Genomic DNA, 23019 nt, shown 5'->3' on the forward strand with positions numbered 1-23019 from the left:
GTTCTGCATTTCAGACGCATCCTTAAGTCACTGGTGAGCTAAACTCGCTTCCTAACTGAGAAAAACAGTTTTGCATTTCTCTGAGAATGTCTCAAAGTGCTTTGAACCAGTGAGGTACTGATTGAAGTGTTATCAGTGTTGTAATGTATGAAACATGGCAATCAGCTTGTACAAATCACAATGTGCAGATTATCTGTTTTACTGATGTTGGTCCAGAGATAAATATTGGCTCTAGGGCGCCCTCTGCTCCTCACCAAAATATTGTCCTGGGATCCTTCACATCCACTTGACAGGGCAGCCAAAATTGTAGAATCACAGAGTCATTGAGGTTTACTACATGGAAACAGGCCTTCGACCCACCTTGTCCATGCCACCTTTGTTTTAAAACCCCTAAGTTAGTCCCAGTTATTTGGCCCATATCTCTTTATACCCATGGAATGTCTCAACTTAACATCTCATCTGTTCATTTTGAAAGTGCCACACTCCTTCAGTACTCAGTCTCCTACAGTGCAGCACCGTCTCAGCACTGAACCTCAGTAGTACTGATTCTCTGACAGTGTGGCACTCCCTCAGTACTGATCGTCTGACAGTGCAACCTTCCCTTAGTACTGATCCTCTGACAGTGCAGCACTCTCTCAGTAATGATCCTCTGACAGTGCAGCACTCCCTCAGTAATGATCCTCTGACAGTGTAGCACTCCCTCAGTACTGACCCCCTGACAGTGCAGCGTTCCCTCAGTACTGACCCTCTGACAGTGCAGCACTCCCTCAGCACTGACCCTCTGACAGTGCGGTGCTCCCTCAGTACTGACCCACTGACAGTGTAGCACTTCCTCAGTACTGACCCTCTGACAGTGCAGCACTCCCTCAGTACTGACCCTCTGACAGTGCGGTGCTCCCTCAGTACTGACCCTCTGACAGTGCAGCACTCCCTCAGTACTGACCCTCTGACAGTGTAGCACTTCCTCAGTACTGACCCCCTGACAGTGCAGCGTTCCCTCAGTACTGACCCTCTGACAGTGCGGTGCTCCCTCAGTACTGACCCTCTGACAGTGTGGCACTCCTTCAGCACTGACCCTCTGACAGTGTGGCACTCCCTCAGCACTGACCCTCTGACAGTGCGGCACTCCCTCAGCACTGACCCTCTGACAGTGCAGCACTCCCTCAGCACTGACCCTCTGACAGTGCGGCACTCCCTCAGTACTGACCCTCTGACAGTGCAGTGCTCCCTCAGTACTGACCCTCTGACAGTGTGGCACTCCCTCAGCACTGACCCTCTGACAGTGCGGCACTCCCTCAGCACTGACCCTCTGACAGTGCGGTGCTCCCTCAGTACTGACCCTCTGACAGTGCGGCGCTCCCTCAGCACTGACCCTCTGACAGTGTGGCATTCCCTCAGCACTGACCCTCTGACAGTGCGGCACTCCCTCAGCACTGACCCTCTGACAGTGCGGCACTCCCTCAGCACTGACCCTCTGACAGTGCGGCACTCCCTCAGCACTGACCCCCTGACAGTGCGGCGCTCCCTCAGCACTGACCCTCTGTCAGTGCAGCACCCTCTCAGTTCTGAGGGCTGCAAGCCAAGCTCAGACGTTCTGGAATTGCCTACATTTCATGAAGATCGCCAACTCACCAAGAAATACGCATCAGCATAATGAAGAAAATGCCATGTACAATTTATAAACAAATGCAATACAAAGTCAATAATCAGTAAATTCTGGTGTACAAATCTAATAAATTCATGTGAGTATTGGTGCTGCGTGGTGACATTTATACACAGTGTTATTTTGCTCCAATATGATTAATACAGGCTTTTAATTATTCATCAAAACCATGTTCCTTTTCTCCCTCTCCGGTATCCCAAAGGCAGACAATGAGTTACACTGGTCGCAGTCTGGACGCTCTTTGGCACCTTACTCAAGTCTCCCATCTCCTGCTGGCAGTCACAGCCGCCAGCATCAATCGGCCCGTCAGATAAACCAACCCGGAGCTCACCTGCCGCCCACTCCGTTTCAGTGCTGGTCACACATGAGTGGAATAGCCTGGGACACTTCTCACCCACTCACCCCAAAGCTGACCTCCAGCTGCGGTCAGCTCTGTCAGCACCGAGTGTAAGAAAGGTACGTAAAGACATGGGGAGGATGTGCAAACTCCTCACAGACTGTCACCCAAGGCTGGAATCGAACCCGGGTCCCTGGCGCTGATTACCGTGCAGGCTCAGTGGATTGTCTGCCAGTGCTGTGAGTTAGTATGCACTGGTCGTTCAGGAACGTGTTTATATCAGGCCCCTCAACCCACTCCCTGGGGTGTTTCAAACTCGTTTCTGTCAACTTTTAAAAAGCATTTAGACAGTTACCATGAATAAGATGGGGGTAGAGGGATATGGGCCAAAAGTGGGCAATTGGGACTAGCTTAGTTGTTAAAAAATAAAGGGCAGCATGGACAAGTTGGGCTGAAGGGCCTGTTTCCGTGTTGTAACCCTCTATGACTCTATAAAGACTTTGATTTAGTCAGGGGCTCCTGACAGAGAGTGATGGAGATGGAAGAGGGCATTTACCCTTCCGGCAAGGTGGCATCACCATGGATCAGCACTTGAAAAGTGTGTACATTGTGCATGGGATAAGTGATCAGTTTGCCTTGTTTGACAAGGAGGCTCCAGAATTGACCAGAAGGTTGGTGACATCTGCAATTGCCGCAGTCTTGTTGCCACGGGGGTCAGAGAGTGACCCATCTCGGCAAGTGGCCGGGGCAAGGTTGGGGGGGGAGGGGGAATCGACAAAATGAGGAAAACAAAACCTGATTTAGAAAATAAACTTGCCGTCATGTTGTGCTTGTAAGGTTAGCTTGCGTTTAAAATATACTCAGGAACAAAAGTGATGATAAAAGAGGCTTTTTGGACATTCCACCGCCCCAGTGAGATTAGAGTCTGATTCTGGCATCCTTGTGCATCTGATTACAAGTCTCCTCCTTGGTATAGCTTGCAGACTGTAATGGATACCAGGTTCAGTGTGGGAGACAGAAACCACGAGTGAATCCAGTACTCTGTTTGCATGATCAACATGCTGATTGCAATATTTACAGTGCCCTCCAAGCGGGGCATATTCACACGGAGACAGTCCTTTGCTGAAGAATTGCATCTCCTTTCCCATTTGATTAGACCGATGACTTCATTTCCCATTCCTGTAAAGGAGAAGAATCATACATCAGTCAGGGCAGTAAGATACTTATCAAACTCTAACAGGGTTAGACAGGGTAGATTCAGGAAGAATGTTCCCCATGGTGGGAGAGGTCACAACTAGGGGATCACAGTGAGAGGATAAGGTGTGAACGTTTTCGAATTGAGCTGGAGATGCTGGTGTTGGACTGGGGTAAACACAGTCAGAAGTCTCACAACACCAGGTTAAAGTCCAGCAGGTTTATTTGGAATCACGAGCTTTCGGAGCTCTGCTCCTTCATCAGGTCAGTCAGGGCAGCAAGTAACTTATAAAATTCTGATAGGGTTGGACAGGGATTCAGAAAGAATGTTCCTGATGGTGGGGGAGTCCAGAATTAGAGGGTCATAGTTTGAGGATAGGGAGTCAACATTTTAGAACTGAGGTGAGGAGAAATTTCTTCACCCAGAGGGTGGTGAATTTACTCCCACAGAAAGTAGTTGAGGCTGAATGTTGTGTAATTTTGAGAAGAAATTAGATTCAGCTCCTGGGGCTAAAGGGACCCAGGGATATGGGCAGTGCAGTGGCACAGTGGTTAGCACTACTGCCTCACAGTGCCAGGGACCCAGTTCAATTTCTGGCTCTGGTCACTGTCTGTGCGGAGTCTGCATGTTCTCCCCGTGTCTGCGTGGGTTTCCTCTGGGTGCTCTGTTTTCCTCCCATGTGTGGGTTAGGTGGATTGGTCATGCTAAATTGCCCCTTAGTGTCAGGAGGGCGAGCTTGGTTAAATGCGTGGGGTTGTGGGGATAGGGCCTGGATGGGATTGTGGTCAGGGCAGCCTCTATGGGCCAAGTGGCCTCCTTCTGCACTGGAGAGATGCTAAAATTGGCGGGGGGGCGGGTGGGGTGTCGAGAGGTTAAATCAGGTTAAACTTGATGATCAGCCAAGGTCAAAATGAATGGTGGAGCAGGCCCAAAGGGCCGAATGACCTACCCCTGCTCCTATTTTCTATGTTTAAGCTGTACCAGGGACAGGGATGTCTCTGCTGTCCTGCTCAGACGGACTGTGAAGACAAGGACCCCTCAAGAACAGTGAACCCACTAACAGGACAGGTCTCGTGTTTTGCCTGAACTCAGAAACGTAGCCATGATCTCCACTGCAAGCAATCAGCAAGGTTGGAAGCAGAGAGGCCCTACCTGCAAAGATCCCACAAAGGTGCAATGAGATAGATGAAACAAAGGCAGAAAATGCTGGAAAAACTCAGCAGGCCTGGCAGCATCTGTGGAGAGAGAAGCAAAGTTGACATTTCATTCACAGATGCTGCCAGCCCTGCTGCCTTTTCTGTTTTTATTTCAGATTTCCAGCATCTGCAGCGTTCTGATTTTATTTCAATGAGATGAATCTCCATTTAGTGATGTTCATTGAGGGATAAATAATGGCCAGGGCATCAGGGAGAACTCCCCAGTTCTTTTTCAAACACTTATAAGGAGAGGCTGGATAGACTGGGACTTTTTCCTCTGGAGTGTAGGAGGCTGAGGGGTGATCTTAAGGAGGTCTATAAAATAATGAGGGGCACAGATCAGCTACATAGTCAATATCTTTTCCCAAAGGTAGGGGAGTCTAAAACCAGAGGGTTTAAGGTGAAAGGGGAGAGATACAAAAGGGTCCAGAGGGGCAATATTTTCGCACAGTGGGTGGTGAGTGTCTGGAACGAGCTGCCAGAGGCAGGAGTCGAGGCGGGTACAATTTTGTCTTTTAAAAAGCATTTAGACAGTTACATGAGTAAGATGGGTATAGAGGGACATGGGCCAAATGCAGGCAATTGGGATTAGCTGAGGGGTTAAAAACAAAGGGGCGGCATGGACAAGTTGGACTGAAGGGCCTGTTTCCATGCTGTAAAACCTCTATGACTTGCATATCCAGGAAGGGGAAATGGGGCCTCCGTTTAACATCTCACTTGAAAGACGGCACCCCCAACACTGCACTGGGATGGATTCCCTCAGCACTGCACTGGAGTGTCGACCTGTATTTGGTGCCCAGGTCTCTGCGGTGGGACTTAATCCCATGACTTTCTGGACTCAGAGGTGCTACCCACTAAGCCACGCCCAACCTTGCTGTGGGATGCAATAGCTTCGTCTTTCGAAAATGGTGAAAAAAAGACTCTGATCCTCAAAGGTTTGGCAAAGGTTATATCACAAATGACAATACAGATTATGGGGTCTCAAGTGGTTAGTATGCTGCCTCACAGCACCAGGGACTAAGGTTCGATTCCCGTTTTGGGTGACTGTCTGTGTGTAGTTTCCTCTGGGTGGTTTGGTTTCCTCCCACAGTCCGAAAGATATGCAGTTTGGATAGACTGACCATGTTAAATTGCTCTTAGTCTCCAAAGATGTGCAGGTTAGGTGGATTGGCCATGTTAAATTACCCCTCAGTGTCTGAGGTTAAGGGGATTAGCAGGGTAAATGCGGGGAGGAGGCCTGAATAGGATATTCTATGGTCACAGAGATGCAGTGGTGTATTGGTATTATCGCTGGACTCATTACAGAGACCCAGAAGAATGCTCTGGGGACCTGGATTCCAAACCACCACAGCAGAAGGTGAAATTTGAATTCAACAAAAATCTGGAATTAAATATCTAATGGTGATTTGATTTATGGTTGGCATGGTGGCACAATGTTTAGCACTGCTGTCTCACAGCTCCAGGGACCTAGGTTCAATTCCTGGCTTGGGTCACTGCTTGTGTGAGTTTCTGCGTGAGTTTGCTCCGGTTTCCTCCCAGACTCCAAATTTGTGCGGGTTAGGTTGATTGGCCATACTAAATTGCCTCTGAGTATCCTGAGATGCGTAGGTTAGAAGGATTAGTGGGGCCAAGATTTGGAGTTATGGGAATAGGGCCTGGGTGTGATTGTTGTGGGTGCAGACTCGATGGGCTGAATGGCCTCCTTCTGCACTGTAGGGTTTTTCTGAGTTTCTATGGATCTGTGCAGACTCAATGGGCTGAATAGTCTCCTTTGCCGTAGGGATTCTATGATTTTTCAGTGCAGTGTGGGCCACACAGTCTTTGAACAGTTACTGTTCTTGTGAAAGACCCATTAAACTAAAACATTAACTCTGTTTCTCTCTCCACAGATCCTGCCTGATGCGCCGAGTGTGTCCAGCATTCTGCTGTTTCCCCTCAGAGCATCTCTGACCAGCTGACCAACGCACAAAGGAAGACTTCCAGAGAGGTGGGTGAGGCATACCTTGGTTTTCTGAAGCACACGACCCTTTTCAACCACAGTGACCGATGGTGTTCTTCTCAGACTGCTTTTTGCTGAGGCTGTGCGTCTGAGGAGCGGGCTCACAACTGGAACCTGTCAATCGAATAGGAAAGAATCAATAACTCTGACTTTGAGCGGGCCGACAGCCATAACAATTTGAGCCCAATCCCAGCCCCAAAGTGACCATGTCCCGTCAAACAGGTGACTCTGAAACTGGCCCATATGAAATCAAAATGGCAGGCGTGAATCAATATTGGAAAGATAATGTTGAAGCTATCTGTGTTTTTTGGAGTCAAGTTGCCAGTTTTCTCTGCTTTGGTGTGTGTATTCTTTCAGATCACAGTTCCCTGTCAACAAGCGGGTGGTTATGATGTGGAGATGCAGGCGTTGGACTGGGATAAACACAGTAAGAAGTCTCACAACACCAGGTTAAAGTCCAACAGGTTTATTTGATAGCAAACTCACAAGCTTTCGGAATTTGCCCCTTCGTCAGGTGATTGGAGGGTTCTGGCCTCAGACAGAGCATATAACAGCACACACAGTTTACAGATTACTGATTAGAATGCGAGTCTTTACAACTAACCTGCTATTCAAGTCTTAAAGATGCAGACAATGTGAGTGGAAAGAGCATTAAGTACAGGTTAAAGAGATGTGTACTGTCTCCAGACTGTACAGTAACTGAGGTTTTGTAAGCCCAGGCAGGTCATGGGGGTTACAGATAGTGTGACATGAACCCAAGATCCCGGTTGAGACTGCCCTCGTGTGTGCGGAAACTTGGCTATCAGTCTCTGCTCAGCGACTCTGTGCTGTCGTGTGGTCACCTTACCACACGGTAACGCTTACCTTCCGGTAAGTGTTCTCCAAGGCGGCCTTCACGACACACAACAGAGCAGAGTCGCTGAGCAGAGACTGATAGCCAAGTTCCACACACACGAGCATGGCCTTAACTAGGATCTTGGCTTCATGTCGCACTATCTGTAACCCCAATGACTTGCCTGGGTTTGCAAATCCTCACTTACTGTACTGTCTGGAGACAATACACATCTCTTTAACCTATGCCTAATGCTCTTTCCACTCACATTGTCGGCCACTTTAAGACTTGAACAGCAGTTAGTTGTAAAGACTCGCATTCTAATCAGTAATCTGTAAACTGTCTGTGCTTTATATGCTCTGTCTGAGGCCAGAACTCTTCATTCACCTGACGAAGGGGCAAACCCCGAAAGCTTGTGAGTTTGCTATCAAATAAACCTGTTGGACTTTAACCTGGTGTTGTGAGACTTCTTACTGTGTTAAGAAGTGGGTGGCACAGTGCTGCTGCCTCACAGTTCCAGGGACCCGGGTTCAATTCCAGCCTCAGGTCACTAATATGTGGAGTCTGCAAGTTCTCCCCCATGTCTGCGTGGATTTCCTCTGGGTGCTCTGAGGCAGGGATGGTGTACTGATTAGCACTGTTGCCTCACAGCGCCAGGGACAGGAGTTCAATTCTGGCCTCCGGTCACTGTCTGTGTGGAGTTTGCACATTCTCCCTGTGTCTGCATGGGTTTCCTCCGGGTGCTCCGGTTTCCCCCCACAGTCCGAAAGACGTGCTGGCTAAGTTCTTCCTCAGTGTACCCGAACAGGTGCCGGAGTGTGGCAACTAGGGGATTTTCACAGTAACTTCATTAATGTAAACCTACTTGTGACATGACAATAATAAATAAATTTAAAACAGTTCAAAGATGTGTGGGTGAGGTGAATTGGCCATGCTAAATTGCCTTTCAGCACTGGGGGGTTTAGCAGGCTAAATACATGGGGTATGGGGATAGGGTCTGGGTGGGATTATTGTCGGCGCAGGCCTGATGGGCCAAATGGCCTCTTTCAACACTGCAAGAATTCTATGATTCTATGAAGTGGAGCTGAAATCTGAAATGACATGGTGGCACAGTGGTTAGCACTGCTGCCTCACAGCGTCAGGCATCCAGGTTCGATTCCCGGCTTTGGTCACTGTTTGTGTGGATTTGCACATTCTCCCCGTGTCTGCGTGGGTTTCCTCTGGATGCTCCAGTTCGGTGCGAAATTCTCCCTCAGTGTAACCCTAGTTGCCACACTCCAGCGCCTGTCCGGGTACACTGAGGAAGAACTTAGCCAGCACGTCTTTCGGACTGTTGGGGGAAACCGGAGCACCCGGAGGAAACCCATGCAGACACAGGGAGAATGTGCAAACTCCACACAATCAGTGATCAGAGGCCGGAATTGAACTCGGGTCCCTGGCGCTGTGAAGCAGCAGTGCTAACCAATGTGCCGTCCGCCCCCTGGAGCACCCGGAGGAAATCCACGCAGACATGGGGGAGAACTTGCAGACTCCAGACAGACAGTGACCTGAGGCCGGAATTGAACAGATGCCGGAGTGTGGCATTTCATAGTAACTTCACTGCACTGTTAATGTAAGCTTTAGTTGTTACTAAATAAACTTTAAAACTTCAACTCTAAATGGGAGAGAGCACTGGATCATATTGTTACCACGTGAGGCAGCTAGCCCCATGATCAGACGTAGTCCAAATGCGAACTGATGGGAAAGGGTTGAAACATTCGAAGGAATGATAATGGGAATATTGTACTGGGAGCAGATGTCGATGTGCAGCTGGTTGGGGAAAGGTGTGTGTGACAGAAGAGAGAGATGGGAGTATTTGTCAAGTGGCAAATACTTCAAACCACCACCAGGGGAGGTGATGGCCTCATGGTATTATTGCTGGACTAGTAATCCAGAAACTCAGCTTAATGTTCTGGAGACCCGGATTCGAATCCCACCATGGTGGAACTGGAATTCAATTTTTAATAAATCTGGAATTGAGCATGGAACCGTGATCGATTGTTAGAAGAACCCATCTGGTTCACTAATGTGGGAAGGAAATCTGCCATCCTTACCTGGTCTGGTTTACCTGTGACTCCACAGCAATATGGCTGACTCTCAACTGCCCTCCAAGGGCAACTAGGGATGGGCAATAAATGCTGGCCCAGCCAGCGACGCCCATGTCCCACCAATGAATACATTTTAAAAGTCTGCATCGTGTAAGTGTGAAGTCAGTGCCTTTTGCTTTGACTCTTGAAAATTGGCTCGAACTGAACTAACAGCACAAGGCAAAGCAAGGTTCACACATTCCTGAGACAGAATCGGGAAGTGCTTTGGAATTTCAGCTGTCCCCACCCTGCTTTCTGTACAGACCGTCGGTTTTGACAGCTGTTGGGACCTCAGGCTGTTTGCAGCTGTGAGTCCTCCTTACTGATACCACTGACACTATCCCCGCTGGCCCTCCCACCCACCCCACCGAGGTGCCATGAAAGCTTCGCTGCTGAACTATCATCAGGAGCCAGTACGTACAGCCATCTACTTGCAAACAACTTGCTTGGGACTGAGGTCTCAACTGAGCGGTGTGAGATAGAATCATGGAATTTCTGCACTGCTGAAGGAGGCCACTCAGCCCATCGAGCCTACACCAATCACAATCCCCCCCCAGGCCCTATACCCGTCACCCCATGTGTATATATAATTTTTTTAAACGTTTATTTATTAGTGTCACAAGTCGACTTACATTAACACTGGAATGAAGTTACTGTGAAAATCCCCTAGTTGCCACACTCCAGTGCCTGTTCGGATACACTGAGGGAGAACTGAGCATGGCCAATGCATCTCACCAAAACATCTGTGGGAGGAAACCGGAACACCCCCGGGAGAAACCCATGCAGACACGGGGAGAACATGCAGACTCCACACAGACAGTGACCCAAGGCCGGGAATCAAACCCGGGTCTCTGGCACTGTGAGGCAGCAGTGCTAATCACTGTGCCACCGTGCCACCCTGCTAAGCCCCTGACACTAAGGGGCAATTTAGCATGGCCAATCAGCCTAACCTACACATCTCTGTACTGTGCAAGGGAACTCTGTGGAGGAAACCCAGGCAGGCGCGGGGAGAATGTGCCAACAGTCACCCAAGGCTGGAATCAAATCTGGTTCCCTGGCGCAGTGAGGCAGCAGTGCTAACTGCTGTGCCACCGTGCCTCCCTAACTGATAAATGAATGTCAAAACTCTCACGCTGGTCCTCATGGTGTCTGCTTTGACTCTGTGGGTAGCTCTCTCATCTCAGAGTTAGCAAGTTGTGAACTCCTACTCCACAGACCTGAGCCCTGAATCCAGGCTGATACGGTCAGGACAAGATTGAATAGAAGCAGGGAAGTTGTTTCCGCTGGCGGGTGAAACTCGAACTAGGGGGCATGACCTCAAAATAAGGGGACGCAGATTTAGGACTGAGTTGAGGAGGAACTTGTTCACACAAAGGGTTGTGAATCTGTGGAACTCCCTGCCCAGTGAAGCAGTTGAGGCTACCTCATTGAATGTTTTTAAGGCAAAGAAAGATTTTTGGACAGTAAAGGAATTAAGGGTTATGGTAAGCGGGTGGGGAAGTGGAGCTGAGTCCATGAAAAGATCAGCCATGATCTTATTGAATGGCGGAGCAGGCTCGAGGGGCCAGATGGCCGACTCCTGCTCCTAGTTCTCATGGAGCCATATTGTTGGAAGTGTTGTCTTTTGGATGGGAAATTAAACTAAGGCCTGTCAGGTAGATATGACAGATGGCACGGCGCTATTTGAAGAGCCGGGGAATCCTCCGCAGTGTCGTGGCTGATATTTATCTTGCAAAACAATGTCAAACATTTACTTTATTGCTGCTTGTAGGAATTTGGTGCGCTCACATTGGCATTTCCTAACATGAGAACAATGACTGGGCTTCAGAAGCACTCCATCGCTTTGGGATAGCCCTTATTCAGGATGTAGGCATGTCTTTCTTTTCCTGCCGTTGCTATGACAGACAGCGATGCTGGCAGAATGTGTAGTGTTCAAAGGTGGCGGGGGTGGGGGGAAGGTCCTTCTCAAACCCTTAAAGCAACTCAGACAGACCTCGGCGTTTGCAGTTTCTGAGTTTGAGGAAAACAGCGCCAGCGACTGCCCGCAGGATGCCCGTTTGAATGTCTTGCTGAGGGAGAGAAGGTTAAGTTCGGAGCCTGACTTCACCCTCTCTTTAGCTCGGTACACCGCCTGTTCGAGCCGCCGGATCTTCTCCTCCAACCTGGGCAGCGTCTTTCTCTCTGCAGCCAAGAACAAACACAGCACGGCGTTACAGGGAGACACAGAAAAACACACACACACACACAATTAACAAACCTCCACAGGAGTGAGAGGAGAGCAGCAAACACAAAACAGATCAACTCATTTCAAAAAGGGGACCTCCATGTGATGGGGTCAGATGCAAAGAAGAAGACATGCCTGCTGGCACTCATCAGACACTGGAAGAGCCACTTCGCAAAGGATCAGAGACAGGGATATAACAGTCCCAGTTAGGGGCCACCCTGAGGAAAGCACGGTTCAGGAACCTGTTTCCCATTGACATGCTGTCACTCAGTGATCTCATCTAAAACCAGCCAGTTTCCACACGTACACCAACAACTATTCTATCTTCATCCAGCCACTCCCTAAATTCTCCGAGTCTGACATTAGTTCTGGATGGGTAGAAACTTCCTCCAACCGAGAATTGGGAAAACTGATCACCTTCAGTCTCCATCACCAATTCTGTCGCTCTACCTGAAGGCTCTTCTCAAACTCGGTGTCGTATCTGACCCCAAAATGAACTCTGACTTCTTTAGGCATGCCGCCACTGTGCGGCAGCACTGTGGTTAGCACTGCTACCTCACGGTGATAGGGACCCAGATTCGATTCCCGGCTTGGGTCACGGTCTTGTGTGGAGTCTGCATGTTTTCCCCGTGTTTGTGTTGGTTTCCTCCGGGTGTTCTGGTTTCCTTCCACGCAGGTTGGGTGGACTGGCCATGCTAAATTGCCTGTTAGTGTCCAAAGATGTGCAGGTTAGGTGGATTGGCCAAGCTAAATTGTCCCTTAGTGTCGTGGGATGCGTAGGTTAGAGGAATTCGGTAAATATGTTGGGTTATGGGGATTGGGCCTAAGTGGGATTGTTGTCAGTGTAGACTCAATGGGCCAAATGGCCTTCTTCCCACCATATGAATCTATTTGGGTGGAAATTAGAAACAGTAAGGAGAAAAGGTCACGAATTGGCGTAGTGTGTAGGCCACCAAATAATGACATCATGGTGGGGCAAGAAATACGAGGTTCAAGTCCAACAGGTTTATGCTGTGTTTACCCCAGTCCAACACTAGCATCTCCACATCATGACCTTTTCATTCCGTCCAGACTTGACTATTCCAACACACTCCTGGTTGCCTTCCCATCTTCCACCCACCATGAACTAGAGTCCATCCAACACTGCTGCCTGTCTCTGAACTTGCATCAAATCCTGTTCACCCCTGAGCTTGCTGATTGACACCGACTCCCAGTAAAGAAATTACTCTGTTTTAAAGTCCTTTCCTTGTCTTCAAACCTCCCAGTGGCCTCGCCCTTCTTGATCTTGCAAATCACATCCAAGCACTACAACCCTCAGATTATTTATTTATTTAGTCGTCGCAAGTCGGGTTACATTAACACTGCAATGAAGTTACTGTGAAAATCCCCAAGTCGCCACACTCCTGTTCAGGTACGCTGAGGGAGAATTTAGCACAATGGAAGGAAACCAGAGCACCCGGAGGGAATCCACAGACATGGGGAGAACGTGCAGACTCCGCACAGTCAAAGATGTGTAGGTTAGGTGGATTGGCCGTGCTAAATTACTCTTTTGTGTCAGGGGTTTGGTAGGGTAAATAAATGTGGTTTTGGAGATAGGGTCTGGGTGGGACTGTGGTCAGTGCAGACTCAATGGGCCAAATGGCCTCCTTCTTCACTGTCGGGATTCTATGGGTACAAGCCGGGAATCGAACCTGGATCCCTGGGGCTGTGAGACAGCAGTGCGAACCACTGTGCTCCCTGTGTGCCTCTGATTCTGGCTTCTTGTGTGTCACCTTTTTTTAATTACTCTCCCATTGGTGGCTGTGTCTTCAATTGCCTGGGTCCTAACTCCTGGAATTCCTTCCCTGAACCTCTCCTCCCCACCTTCAGATTCTGCTGAAAACCTACTCCCTGTTTGACCCACTTTTTGCTCATTTACCCAACTCTCTCCTTCTGAGGCACAGTATCAAATTTTGATCGTCACTCTGATAAGCACCTCAGGATGCCTCACAACATTAAAGATGCGACATAAATGAAAGTTGTTGTGGCAGCTGCCAGGACACAAGGCTCCCAATTAGGAGCCAGAGTGCGGGAAGCTCGGCCCGGAAAACTTTTTGATTTGCTTTGATTTTTTGTCACATGTATTGGGATACAGTGAAAAGCAATGTTTCTTGTGCGCTACACAGACAAAGCATAGAGTGAATGAGGGAGGGGGGGGATCTCATAGAGACTTATAAAATTCTAACAGGACTAAACAGGGTAGATGCAGGGAGGATGTTCCCAGAGTCCAGAACCAGGGGTCACAGTCTGAGGATTCAGGGTAGACCATTTAGGACGGAGATGAGGAGACATTTCTTCACCCGGTGAGCCTGTGGAATTCATTCCCACGGGAAGTAGTCGATGCTGAAACATTGGATGTATTCAAGAGGTGGCTGGATATAGCACTTGGGGTGAATGGGATCAAAGGTTATGGGGAGAAAGCAGGATTAGGCTATTGAGTTGGTCGATCAGCCAGGTACGTGATGAATGGCGGAGCAGGCTCGAAGGGCTGAATGGCCTCCTCCTGCTCCTATCTTCTATGTTTACATTGGGCAGCACAGTGGTTAGCACTGCTGCCTCACAGCTCCAGGGACCCGGGTTTGATTCCTGGCTGGTTCGCTGTCTGTGTGGAGTTTGCATGTTCTCCCCGTGTCTGCGTGGGTTTCCTCCGGGAGCTCTGGTTTCCTCCCACACTCCAAAGGTGTGCAGGTTAGGTGCATGGGCCATGTTAAATTGCTCCTTAGTGTCCTGGGATGTGTATGTTCGAGGAATTAGCGGGGTAAATATGTGGGTTTACAGGGATAAGGCCTCGGTGGGATTGTTGTCAGTGCAGACTCGATGGGCTGAATGGCCTCCTTCTGCACTGTCGAGTTCTATGGGTTATTACATAGGGGAGAAGGAAAAGAGAGTGTGCAGAGGGAGTTACAGCCTCAGCTAAAGTGTAGAGAAAGGTCAACTTAATATAAGGTAGGTCCATTCAAAAGTCTGATTGCAGCAGGGAAGAAGCTGTTCTTGAGTGGATTGGTATATAACCTCAGACTTTTGTATCTTTTTCCTGATGGAAGAAGGTGGAAGAGAATGTTTGGGGTGCGTGGAGGTCCTTGATTTATGCTGGCTGCTTTTCTCAAAGCAGTGGGCAGTGAAAATGGATGGAGGCTGGTTCGTGTGATGTACTGGGCTACATTCACGACCTTTTTATTTTGCCTCAAGTGTTTCACCGCCATCTCTAATCATGTGCTCACTTTGAATCATAGGATCCCGACAGTGCAGAAGGAGACCATTCAGCCCATCGAGCCTGCACCAACAATGATCCCAGCCAGGCCTTATCCCTGTAACCCCATATCTTTACCCTGCTAGTCCCCCTGACACTAAGAGGCAATTTAGCATGGCCAGTGCACCTAACCCGCACATCTTTGGACTGTGGGAAGAAACTGGAGCACCTGGGGGAAACCCACGCAGACACGGGGAGAAGGTGCAAACTCCACACAGACAGTGACCCAAGCCAGGAATCGAACCTGGATCCCTGGCGCTGTGAGGCAGCAGTGCTAACCACTGTGCCACTGTGCTGCCCTTTGAACTGGACTCCTAAATTTACCTGACCCCGACTAACGTTTCCACCAGCAAATGTGTTAATCAGGTGAAGAGAGTGCAGTGATAACTGGTCCAAGCTCTGTAATCCAGAGCTGCACCTTCTCCTTACCAGGCGCAGAGTCCATCGCCTCTTTGAAATCCTTCTTGTCCGTCTGCGTGGATTGGTTTCGAACCGGCTCCTTTTCTGCCCCACACGTTTTGATTTCAAAGTCACTCCAAGATTTTAGAAAGCTGGCGTGAGGGAATGCTGTTGGGCGAAAAGGGTGCAAAGGTTAGAATTGTTTCATTCTGCGTGTTTCCTTGCTCATCAGCCTGATCGTGTGATTTACAAGTGTGTTCCGTCTCGACGTTGGTCTGGTTCAGGTGACTGGTAGTTTAAATTCATCGAGTCATAGAATCAGAGAGGTTTACAGAGTCCCTTCAACTCAACTTGTCCATGCCGCCTTTTTTCTAATCCACTAAGCTAATCCCAATTGCCCACATTTGGCCCATATTCCTCTATATTCATCTCACCCATGTAACTGTCTAAACGCTTTTTTAAAAGACAAAATTGTACCCATCTCTATTACAGCCTCTGGGAAATCGTTCCAGACACTCACCACCCTCTGTGTGAAAAAATTGTCCCCCTGGACTCTTCTGTATCTCTCCCCTCGAAGCATTTGAAAACAACCACCTCCAAGTCCTGTCCTGATACAACATTGTGGCACAGTGCTTAGTGCTCTTACTTCACCCCAAGCCCAGCTTGTTCAGGTCTGTTCAGAAGACCTCAGCATCGCTGCCAAGGCCAGTGTCCCTGATTGCCCTTGTGAAGGTGATGCCGAATTACCTCAGCAGGTGCAGCAGTCCATGGGGTGCAGGTATGGCCACAATGCTCCTGACACAACTGAGTGTCTCACTTGGCCATCTCAGAGGATAACTGAGAATCAGCCACATTGCTGTGGCTCTGGAGTCACATGTAGGCCAGACCAGATAAGGACAGCAGATTTCCTTCCCTAAAGGGACATTAGTGAACCAGGTGGGTTTTTATATCAGTCAGTGACAGGTTTTTTTTTCCCTGAATCATTATTCGTGAGGTCAGCTTTTAATTCCAGATTCATTAATTAATTGGATTTGAATTCTCCTAACTGCAATGAACACACGATCGGCTTGGTGGCACAGTGGTTGGCACTGCTGCTTCACAGCCCCAGGGACCCAGGTTCAATTCCCAGCTTGTGTCACTGTCTATGCGGAGCCTGCACATTCTCCCCGTGTCTGTGTGGGTTTCCTCCGCGTGCTCTGGTTTCCTCCCACACTCCAAAGATGCGTGGGTTAGGCGGATTGGCCGTACTAAATTCTCCCTCAGCGTACCCGAACAGGTGCCAGAATGTGGCGACTAGGGGGTTTTCACGTTAACTTCATTGCAGTGTTAATGTAAGCCTACTTGTGAAGAATAAATAAATCAAAACTTTAACTTTTAGGCCTCTGGGTTACTGGAATGCATTGCCAAGTAGGGAGGTGGAGGTGGACACGCTGGGATCGTTTAAGACTTATCTGGATAGTCACGAGCAGACTGGGATTGGAGGGATACAAACAAATGATCTAGTTGGACCAATGAGCGGCACAGGCTTGGAGGGCCGAAGGGCCTGTTTCCTGTGCTGTACTGTTCTTTGTTCTAATTCAATAATATTCCCACTAGGTTACCATCTCCCGACTGTTATATGTGATTTAATTACCACCTTGGCTGTCAAGATTGATCCAAGCAGCTGATGGGAGAGTGTCACCAGGACATCTGAAGGAAGAAGGTAAGGTGAAAGCCCCAGGCCAACACTTACCACTTGGCAGGGTGTTGTATCTTGCTGTGTTATTGTTGTTCATATTGCTATGATGCTCCCTCTCTGGAAGTGCTGAGTGTTCTCTGTTCACCATGTCTTGGCTTGACAAATCGACTCTCTGCTGGTGACAGACAGGGAGAAGGCCATTCATTCCTGCTCTATACCAAGGCTTAGGCGTTGCAATGTAGCTCATGGTGAGGAGGGGTAGCGAAACAGAGGTGAGGAGGGGTAGTGAAACAGAGGTGAGGCCTGGTTTAATTGCATCAGAGACTATCTCAAATCTGGAAATGCCTCATTGGGAATGAGACAGGATGGATTTATCCGTCAGGGAAAACTCCATTCCTTGGAGTTCCTGTTCCTCAAACTGGAAATTACTGCAAGGGGGAATAGCAGGGAGTCTTTGATCGTCTATGAAATGCAGCTCCACCCACCCAAAAGACGCCGCGTTGCTAGTTTTGTTTTACCTCAGAATGGGCCCTTCATCACTGGAATAGACTTGGGTCACTGTCTGTGCAGAGTTTACACATTCTCCCCATTTCTGCGTGGGTTTCCTCTGGGTGCTCCGGTTTCCGCCCACAGTCTGAAAGACGTGCTGGTTAGGTGCTAAATTCTCCCTCAGTGTAACCCGAACAGGCGCCGGAGTGTGGCGACTAGGGGGATTTTCACAGTAACTTCAAATGCTTTGGAAGAAGATGGACCTTCAGGTGAGAAGGGACACAAAAGGTGGGATTTTCTGGCCACGCTCACCCCCCAAGGCTGGAAATTCTGCCTGAGGTCAATGGGCCTTTATATGGTCCGCCCCTGCCCACTCCAATTCCCGTGGCGGATGGGACAGGAACATTCCTCCCCAGGGTGGGGACAAAATGTGGGTGCTGTGCCCCAGAGGGTAGAAAATGGCATTGTGCCCACAATTTCCCAGTGTGTTCCTACCTCAGGCACTGTAAAAATAGTAAGATATAAATAAAAAATGTGTCTTTTTAAATTCATTCTTGGAATATGAGCAAGGCCCCTTTTCACTTATTGCCCATCCCCAGTTGACACAACTGAATGGTTTACTGGGCTTTCTCAGGAGACTTTCAAAAGTCAATCATGTAGTGTGGGACTGGAGTCACAAATAGACCAGACCGGGTAAGGACAGGACATTTCCTTCCCTAAAGAATCAGTGGAGATTTGAATGACAGCTTTCCTGCTCACTCTTATGGAGAAGCAGCAATTTTGTTTCCACATTTTTACAAAGTAAAATCCTGAATTCAGATTCTCAAACTGCTTTGGTGATCCGGTGAACAGAACCGCGACACTCCCTTCCCTCCGCAGCAAGACCTAGACCAGCGCTTCTCCGTCAAATGCTAACGTCACTGTTCTCAGGCCCTACCGTCTGCCGGGTGGCCCTGGAGCCTCCATCCTCTGGGATGTTCTGAACGGAAACATGGCCAAATGGGTCGTCCATGTAGGTGTTGGGTGTAGTGACTCTTCGCTGGAGCAGCCCACTGAAAACAATTCAAATATCTCACTGAGTGAAGGTGGCAGGAGTCAATACGGTGCCTCCTCATGTCTCACCGTCTCAACACGTTCCAATAACACTCGAATCATCATCATCAGCAACATGGGTGTCACAGAGACTGGTCTCAACAAGTAGACTGGAGAGGCTCTTAACTCTAAGTCCACGCATGCATTAATCCCCACCCACCAACTGCACACAGCGTTCCCAGTATCAGGAAGCACTCTGCAACAAGCGGGAATCGATCTGATTCACCTGACCCTGGGAACTGTTTAATAGGAAATAGTTTCCAATTTCCAACATTTGGTACCAGGTCTTCTGGGGGTGGCACGGTGGCACAGTGGTTAACGCTGCCACCTCACAGCGCCAGGGATCCAGATTCAATTCCAGCCTTGGGTCGCTGTCTGTGTGAAGTTTGCTCGTTCTCCCTGTGTCTGCTTGGGTTTCCTCCGGGTGCTCCGGTTTCCTCCCACAATCCAAAGACGTGTGGGTTAGGTGCATTGACCCGAACAGGCGCTGGAGTGTGGCGACTGGGGGAATTTCACAGTAACTTCATTGCAGTGTTAATGTAAGCCTTACTTGTGACAAATAAATAAATTTTTTAACTTTTTCCTCCAGCTTCCTCCCACAGTCCAAAGATTTGCGGGTTAGGTGCATTAGGCTGAATTGCCCCTGAATGTCAGGGGGATTAGTAGGGTAAATATGTGGTGTTACGGGGATAGGGCCTGGGTGGGATTGTTGTCGGTACAGGCTCAATGGGCCAAATGGCCTCTTTCTGCATTGTAGGGATTCTACATTATGATTCTATAATTCTGATCCCACATGCCAAAGGCCATTCAGCCCCTTGCACCCGTTCTGCCATTCAGTGAGGTGTGGCTTATCTGCAACTGCCTTCCACATACCCACTCTTACCCCATATTCCTGTGTTCCTATGGATAATAAAAATCTATCAATCTTAGATTTAAAATGGGCAATTGTTTTCCAATTTCACTCCTGAAGGTTTTGGGTCTCATTTTTAGACTTCTGGTCTGAGGTTTGCCAATCTGCAAAAATGGCTTTCCTCTCCATATCCAATCAGTTCCCCTCTCTGACCAAATCATCCCCTAATCTTTGAAATTCCAGTTTGTGGAATCTCCCCTCGTAACGTAACCCTTGAAATCCAGGTTCTGATAAGTATGCGATGCATTCCCTCAGAGGGAAATTCATTCTTCCCAAGATGTTGTGCCCAGACCATCCATTCATAAAACTGATGGGGGACATCTATCCCCTCGTATTCTAACCCTCGAGCTGCAATGTACAACATCCCATTAACCTTTTTTTGAAGCATATCTGTAGCTGCTCACAATATTTGAACAATATGTACCTCGACCCTCAAGTTTGCGGATGATACTAAGATTGGCGGAGTTGCAGATAGCGATGAAGATTGTCAGAGAATACAGCAGGATATAGACAGGCTGGGAACTGAGCGGAGAAATGGCAGATGGAATTTAATCTGGACAAATGTGAGGTGATGCATTTTGGTAGATCCAATTTAGGTGGGAGCGATGAAATAAATGGCATAACCATCAGGAGCATAGAGACACACAGTGAGATCTGGGAGTACAGGTCCACAGATCCTTAAAAGTGGCAGCACAGGTGGAAAAGGTGGTGAAGAGAGCAAGGGGCATGCTTGTCTTCATCGGGCGGGGCATCTCGTATAAAAGTTGGCAAATTATGTTATAGTTGTATAAAACACTGGTTAGGCCACATTTGGAATACTGTGTCCAATTCTGGTTGCCACACTACCAGAAGGACGTGGAGGCTTTGGAGGGAGTACAGAAAAGGTTTACCAGGATGTTGTCTGGTCTGGAGGGTATTAGCTATGAGGAGAGATTGAATAAACTGGGATTGTTCTCCCTGGAAAGACAGGGAGCAACCTGATAGAAATTTATAAAATTATGAGGGGCATAGATAGGGTGAACAGTTGGAAGCTTTTTCCCAGAACAGAAATGACAAGTTCAAGGTAAGGAGGGAAAGGTTCAGTGGAGATGTGTTGGGGAAGTTTTTTATGCAGAGGGTGGTGGGGGCCTGGAATGCACTGCCAAGTGAGGTGGTTGAGGCAGATACGTTGGCAACATTTAAGACTTATCTGGATAGACACATGAACAGGCGGGGAATTGAGGGATACAAGCGGTTGGTCAAACGAGGACAACATGATTGGCACAGGCTCGGAGGGCCGAAGGGCCTGTTCCGGTGCTGTACTTTTCTTTATTCTTTGTCTCTTTGGTCCTCCTCTGTTTCTGGCTCCTCACCACTTGGCAAGTGCCCTGCTTTGTCCTTTATAGATCCCAGGTGGATCACACAGCTGCCCACCGTGAAATCCATTTTCCACAAGTCTGCCCATTCACTTCATCTCTGAATGTTACACTGCCGTCACCACTGTTTAGATTGCTGCCTCGCTTTGTGTTGACATTGATTTTGAATGCATTACTCGAAGAACAAAGCTTGGAATTTAGTCAACAAGCGTCTGAATTCTTTGCATTTTGCAAGTTTAAATGCAACTCTCTGAACCTGACCTCATCAGAGAGTGCACAGGTCCTCCCCCAGGACTGAGCTAAATCAGGATACTAGGGTGGCATCTAGTTACAGGGATAGAGGTAGACCTTGCCCCGCATGTTCCACTGCAAGTACCAGGTCAGAGGAACAACAGAAAGAGGCTAAAAAATACCCCAGACACAGCAATTGGGAAGAAAATACAAACATGAGCACTGGGAGTGAGCAGCGACATGTTCAGAGATTGGTGAGGGTTCTCTGACCTGACTTGGTTTCCATCCCTTGCATTGGTCTCAGTTCCAGTCTGTAGGAAAGTGTCTTCGTAGAGATGAGCTGATTCTGTGTCTGTCCCACGTCTGACCTGCAGGAGGCTGAGCCAACGATCCCTGTCTTCGGGTGAGCTGGCCTATGGAAAGACACTGGTGTGAACTTCACAAGCCAATCCATCACAGTCAAAGCATCCTAACATACCAATTTCGGGACCATATCAAGCCGGTAAAAATGGGGGGGAATGTGGGTAATTTAATTTCAATTCATTCATGGGACATAGAATCATAGAATCCCTACCTTGCAGAAGGAGGCCATTCGGCCCATTGAGTCTGCACCGACCACAATCCCACCCAGGCCCTGTCCCCGTAACCCCATGGATTTACCCTATCTAGCCCCCCTGACACTAAGGGGCAATTTAGCACAGCCAATCCACCTAACCCGCACATCTTCGGAGTGTGGGAGGAAACCGGAACACCCGGAGGAAACCCACGCAGACATGGGGAGAACGTGCAAACTCTGCACAGGCAGTGACCCAAGCTGGGAATTGAACCCAGGTCCCTGGTGCTGTGAAGCAGCAATGCTAACCACTGTTGCCTCACAGCTGCTGCCTGACCTGGGCGTCACTGGCCGGCTAGCATTTATTGCCCATCCCTGGTTGCCCTTGTTCAGAGAGCAGTTAAGAGTCAACCACATTGCTGTGGCTCTGCAGTCTCATGTAGGCCAGACCAGGGTAAGAAAGGCAGATTTCCTTCCCTAAAGGACATTAGTGAACCAGATGGGTTTTTCCTATAATGGTTTCATGGCTATCAGTCTAATCTTAATTCCAGATACTTTTTTATTGAATTCAATTTATTGAATTCTGCTGTGGCGGGATTCGAACCCCAGAACATGAGCTGAGTTTCTGGATTAACAGCCCAGTGATAATACCACTAGACTATTGCCCTCCCCTGGATAGATTCTTGCCTCATGGCCTGCTGTTGATGACTCCAGAGCGATGGTTCTGCAGTTCGATAGGGACGGTGGGTGAGGCCTCAGCTTGCCCCACAAGCCAGCGAAAGCAGACCATGAGAAGTAATCCAAAGCCTGGCGCATCTTACCTGCAGCACTGCCAGATCCTTGTTCTGGTGTGAGACAATCAGCCTGTACTTGTGGGCCGTGTCTGCTTGCGTTCTGACCTCGCAGCCTTGCAGGTCCACAGAGTAGTGCAGTTTCCCCGCCCCGCTGACGTCCTTGTACATCAGCAGCACTCGGTCCTCGACGTGACACCACAGGGTCTGCCAGTGGCTGTTCACCAGCACCTTCAGATAACCTGGCAGGTCAGACAGAGTGGTGTCAGTATTGGGTAAATATTCCTACTGATTGCTCCTACCATACCTGTGGTTCCCTGTCTCCAGTGCTCTCCAAAGCCTCCACATCCTTCTGGTAGTGAGGCAACCAGAATTGAACGCTATATACCAAGAACGGTCTAACTAAGGTTCTATAAAGCTGCAACATGACTTGCCAATTTTTAAACTCAATGCCTCGGCCGATGAAGGCAATCATGCAGTATGCCTTCTTGGCTACCTTCTCCACCTGCATTGTCACTTTCAGTGACCTGAGTACCTGTACACCCAGATCCCTCTGTCAATACTCTTAAGGGTTCTGCAGAAGGGAACACAGCAGCCAATTTGCACGCAGTAAACTCCCACAAATAACAATGTGATAATCCCTTCTTGTGATGTTGTTTG

General features: G+C 48.7%; 1 protein-coding gene across 2 annotated transcripts in view; it reads right to left on the reverse strand.

The window, feature by feature from the left end:
* Positions 1-2112: 2112 nt before the first annotated feature.
* LOC145361444 (actin filament-associated protein 1-like 2) overlaps positions 2113-23019 on the reverse strand; it is a 75939-nt gene continuing 55032 nt past the window's right edge. Inside the window, exons 10-17 of one of the 2 annotated variants that reach the window (XM_080217257.1) lie at positions 22390-22601; positions 21286-21428; positions 18365-18479; positions 16993-17110; positions 15291-15428; positions 11342-11529; positions 6394-6504; positions 2113-3179 (exon numbers count right to left, since the gene is read on the reverse strand). In XM_080217257.1, coding sequence (XP_080073383.1) covers positions 3153-3179; positions 6394-6504; positions 11342-11529; positions 15291-15428; positions 16993-17110; positions 18365-18479; positions 21286-21428; positions 22390-22601 — 1052 coding nt within the window. In that variant the 3' untranslated portion in view covers positions 2113-3152. Of the gene's footprint in view, positions 3180-6393; positions 6505-11341; positions 11530-15290; positions 15429-16992; positions 17114-18364; positions 18480-21285; positions 21429-22389; positions 22602-23019 lie in introns of both variants that reach the window. The other variant, XM_080217256.1, reaches the window with a different exon arrangement.

The sequence above is a fragment of the Carcharhinus amblyrhynchos genome, chromosome 34 (genome assembly GCF_965287045.1).
Source record: "Carcharhinus amblyrhynchos chromosome 34, sCarAmb.v2.hapA, whole genome shotgun sequence".
In the NCBI taxonomy this organism is placed as follows: domain Eukaryota; kingdom Metazoa; phylum Chordata; class Chondrichthyes; order Carcharhiniformes; family Carcharhinidae; genus Carcharhinus; species Carcharhinus amblyrhynchos.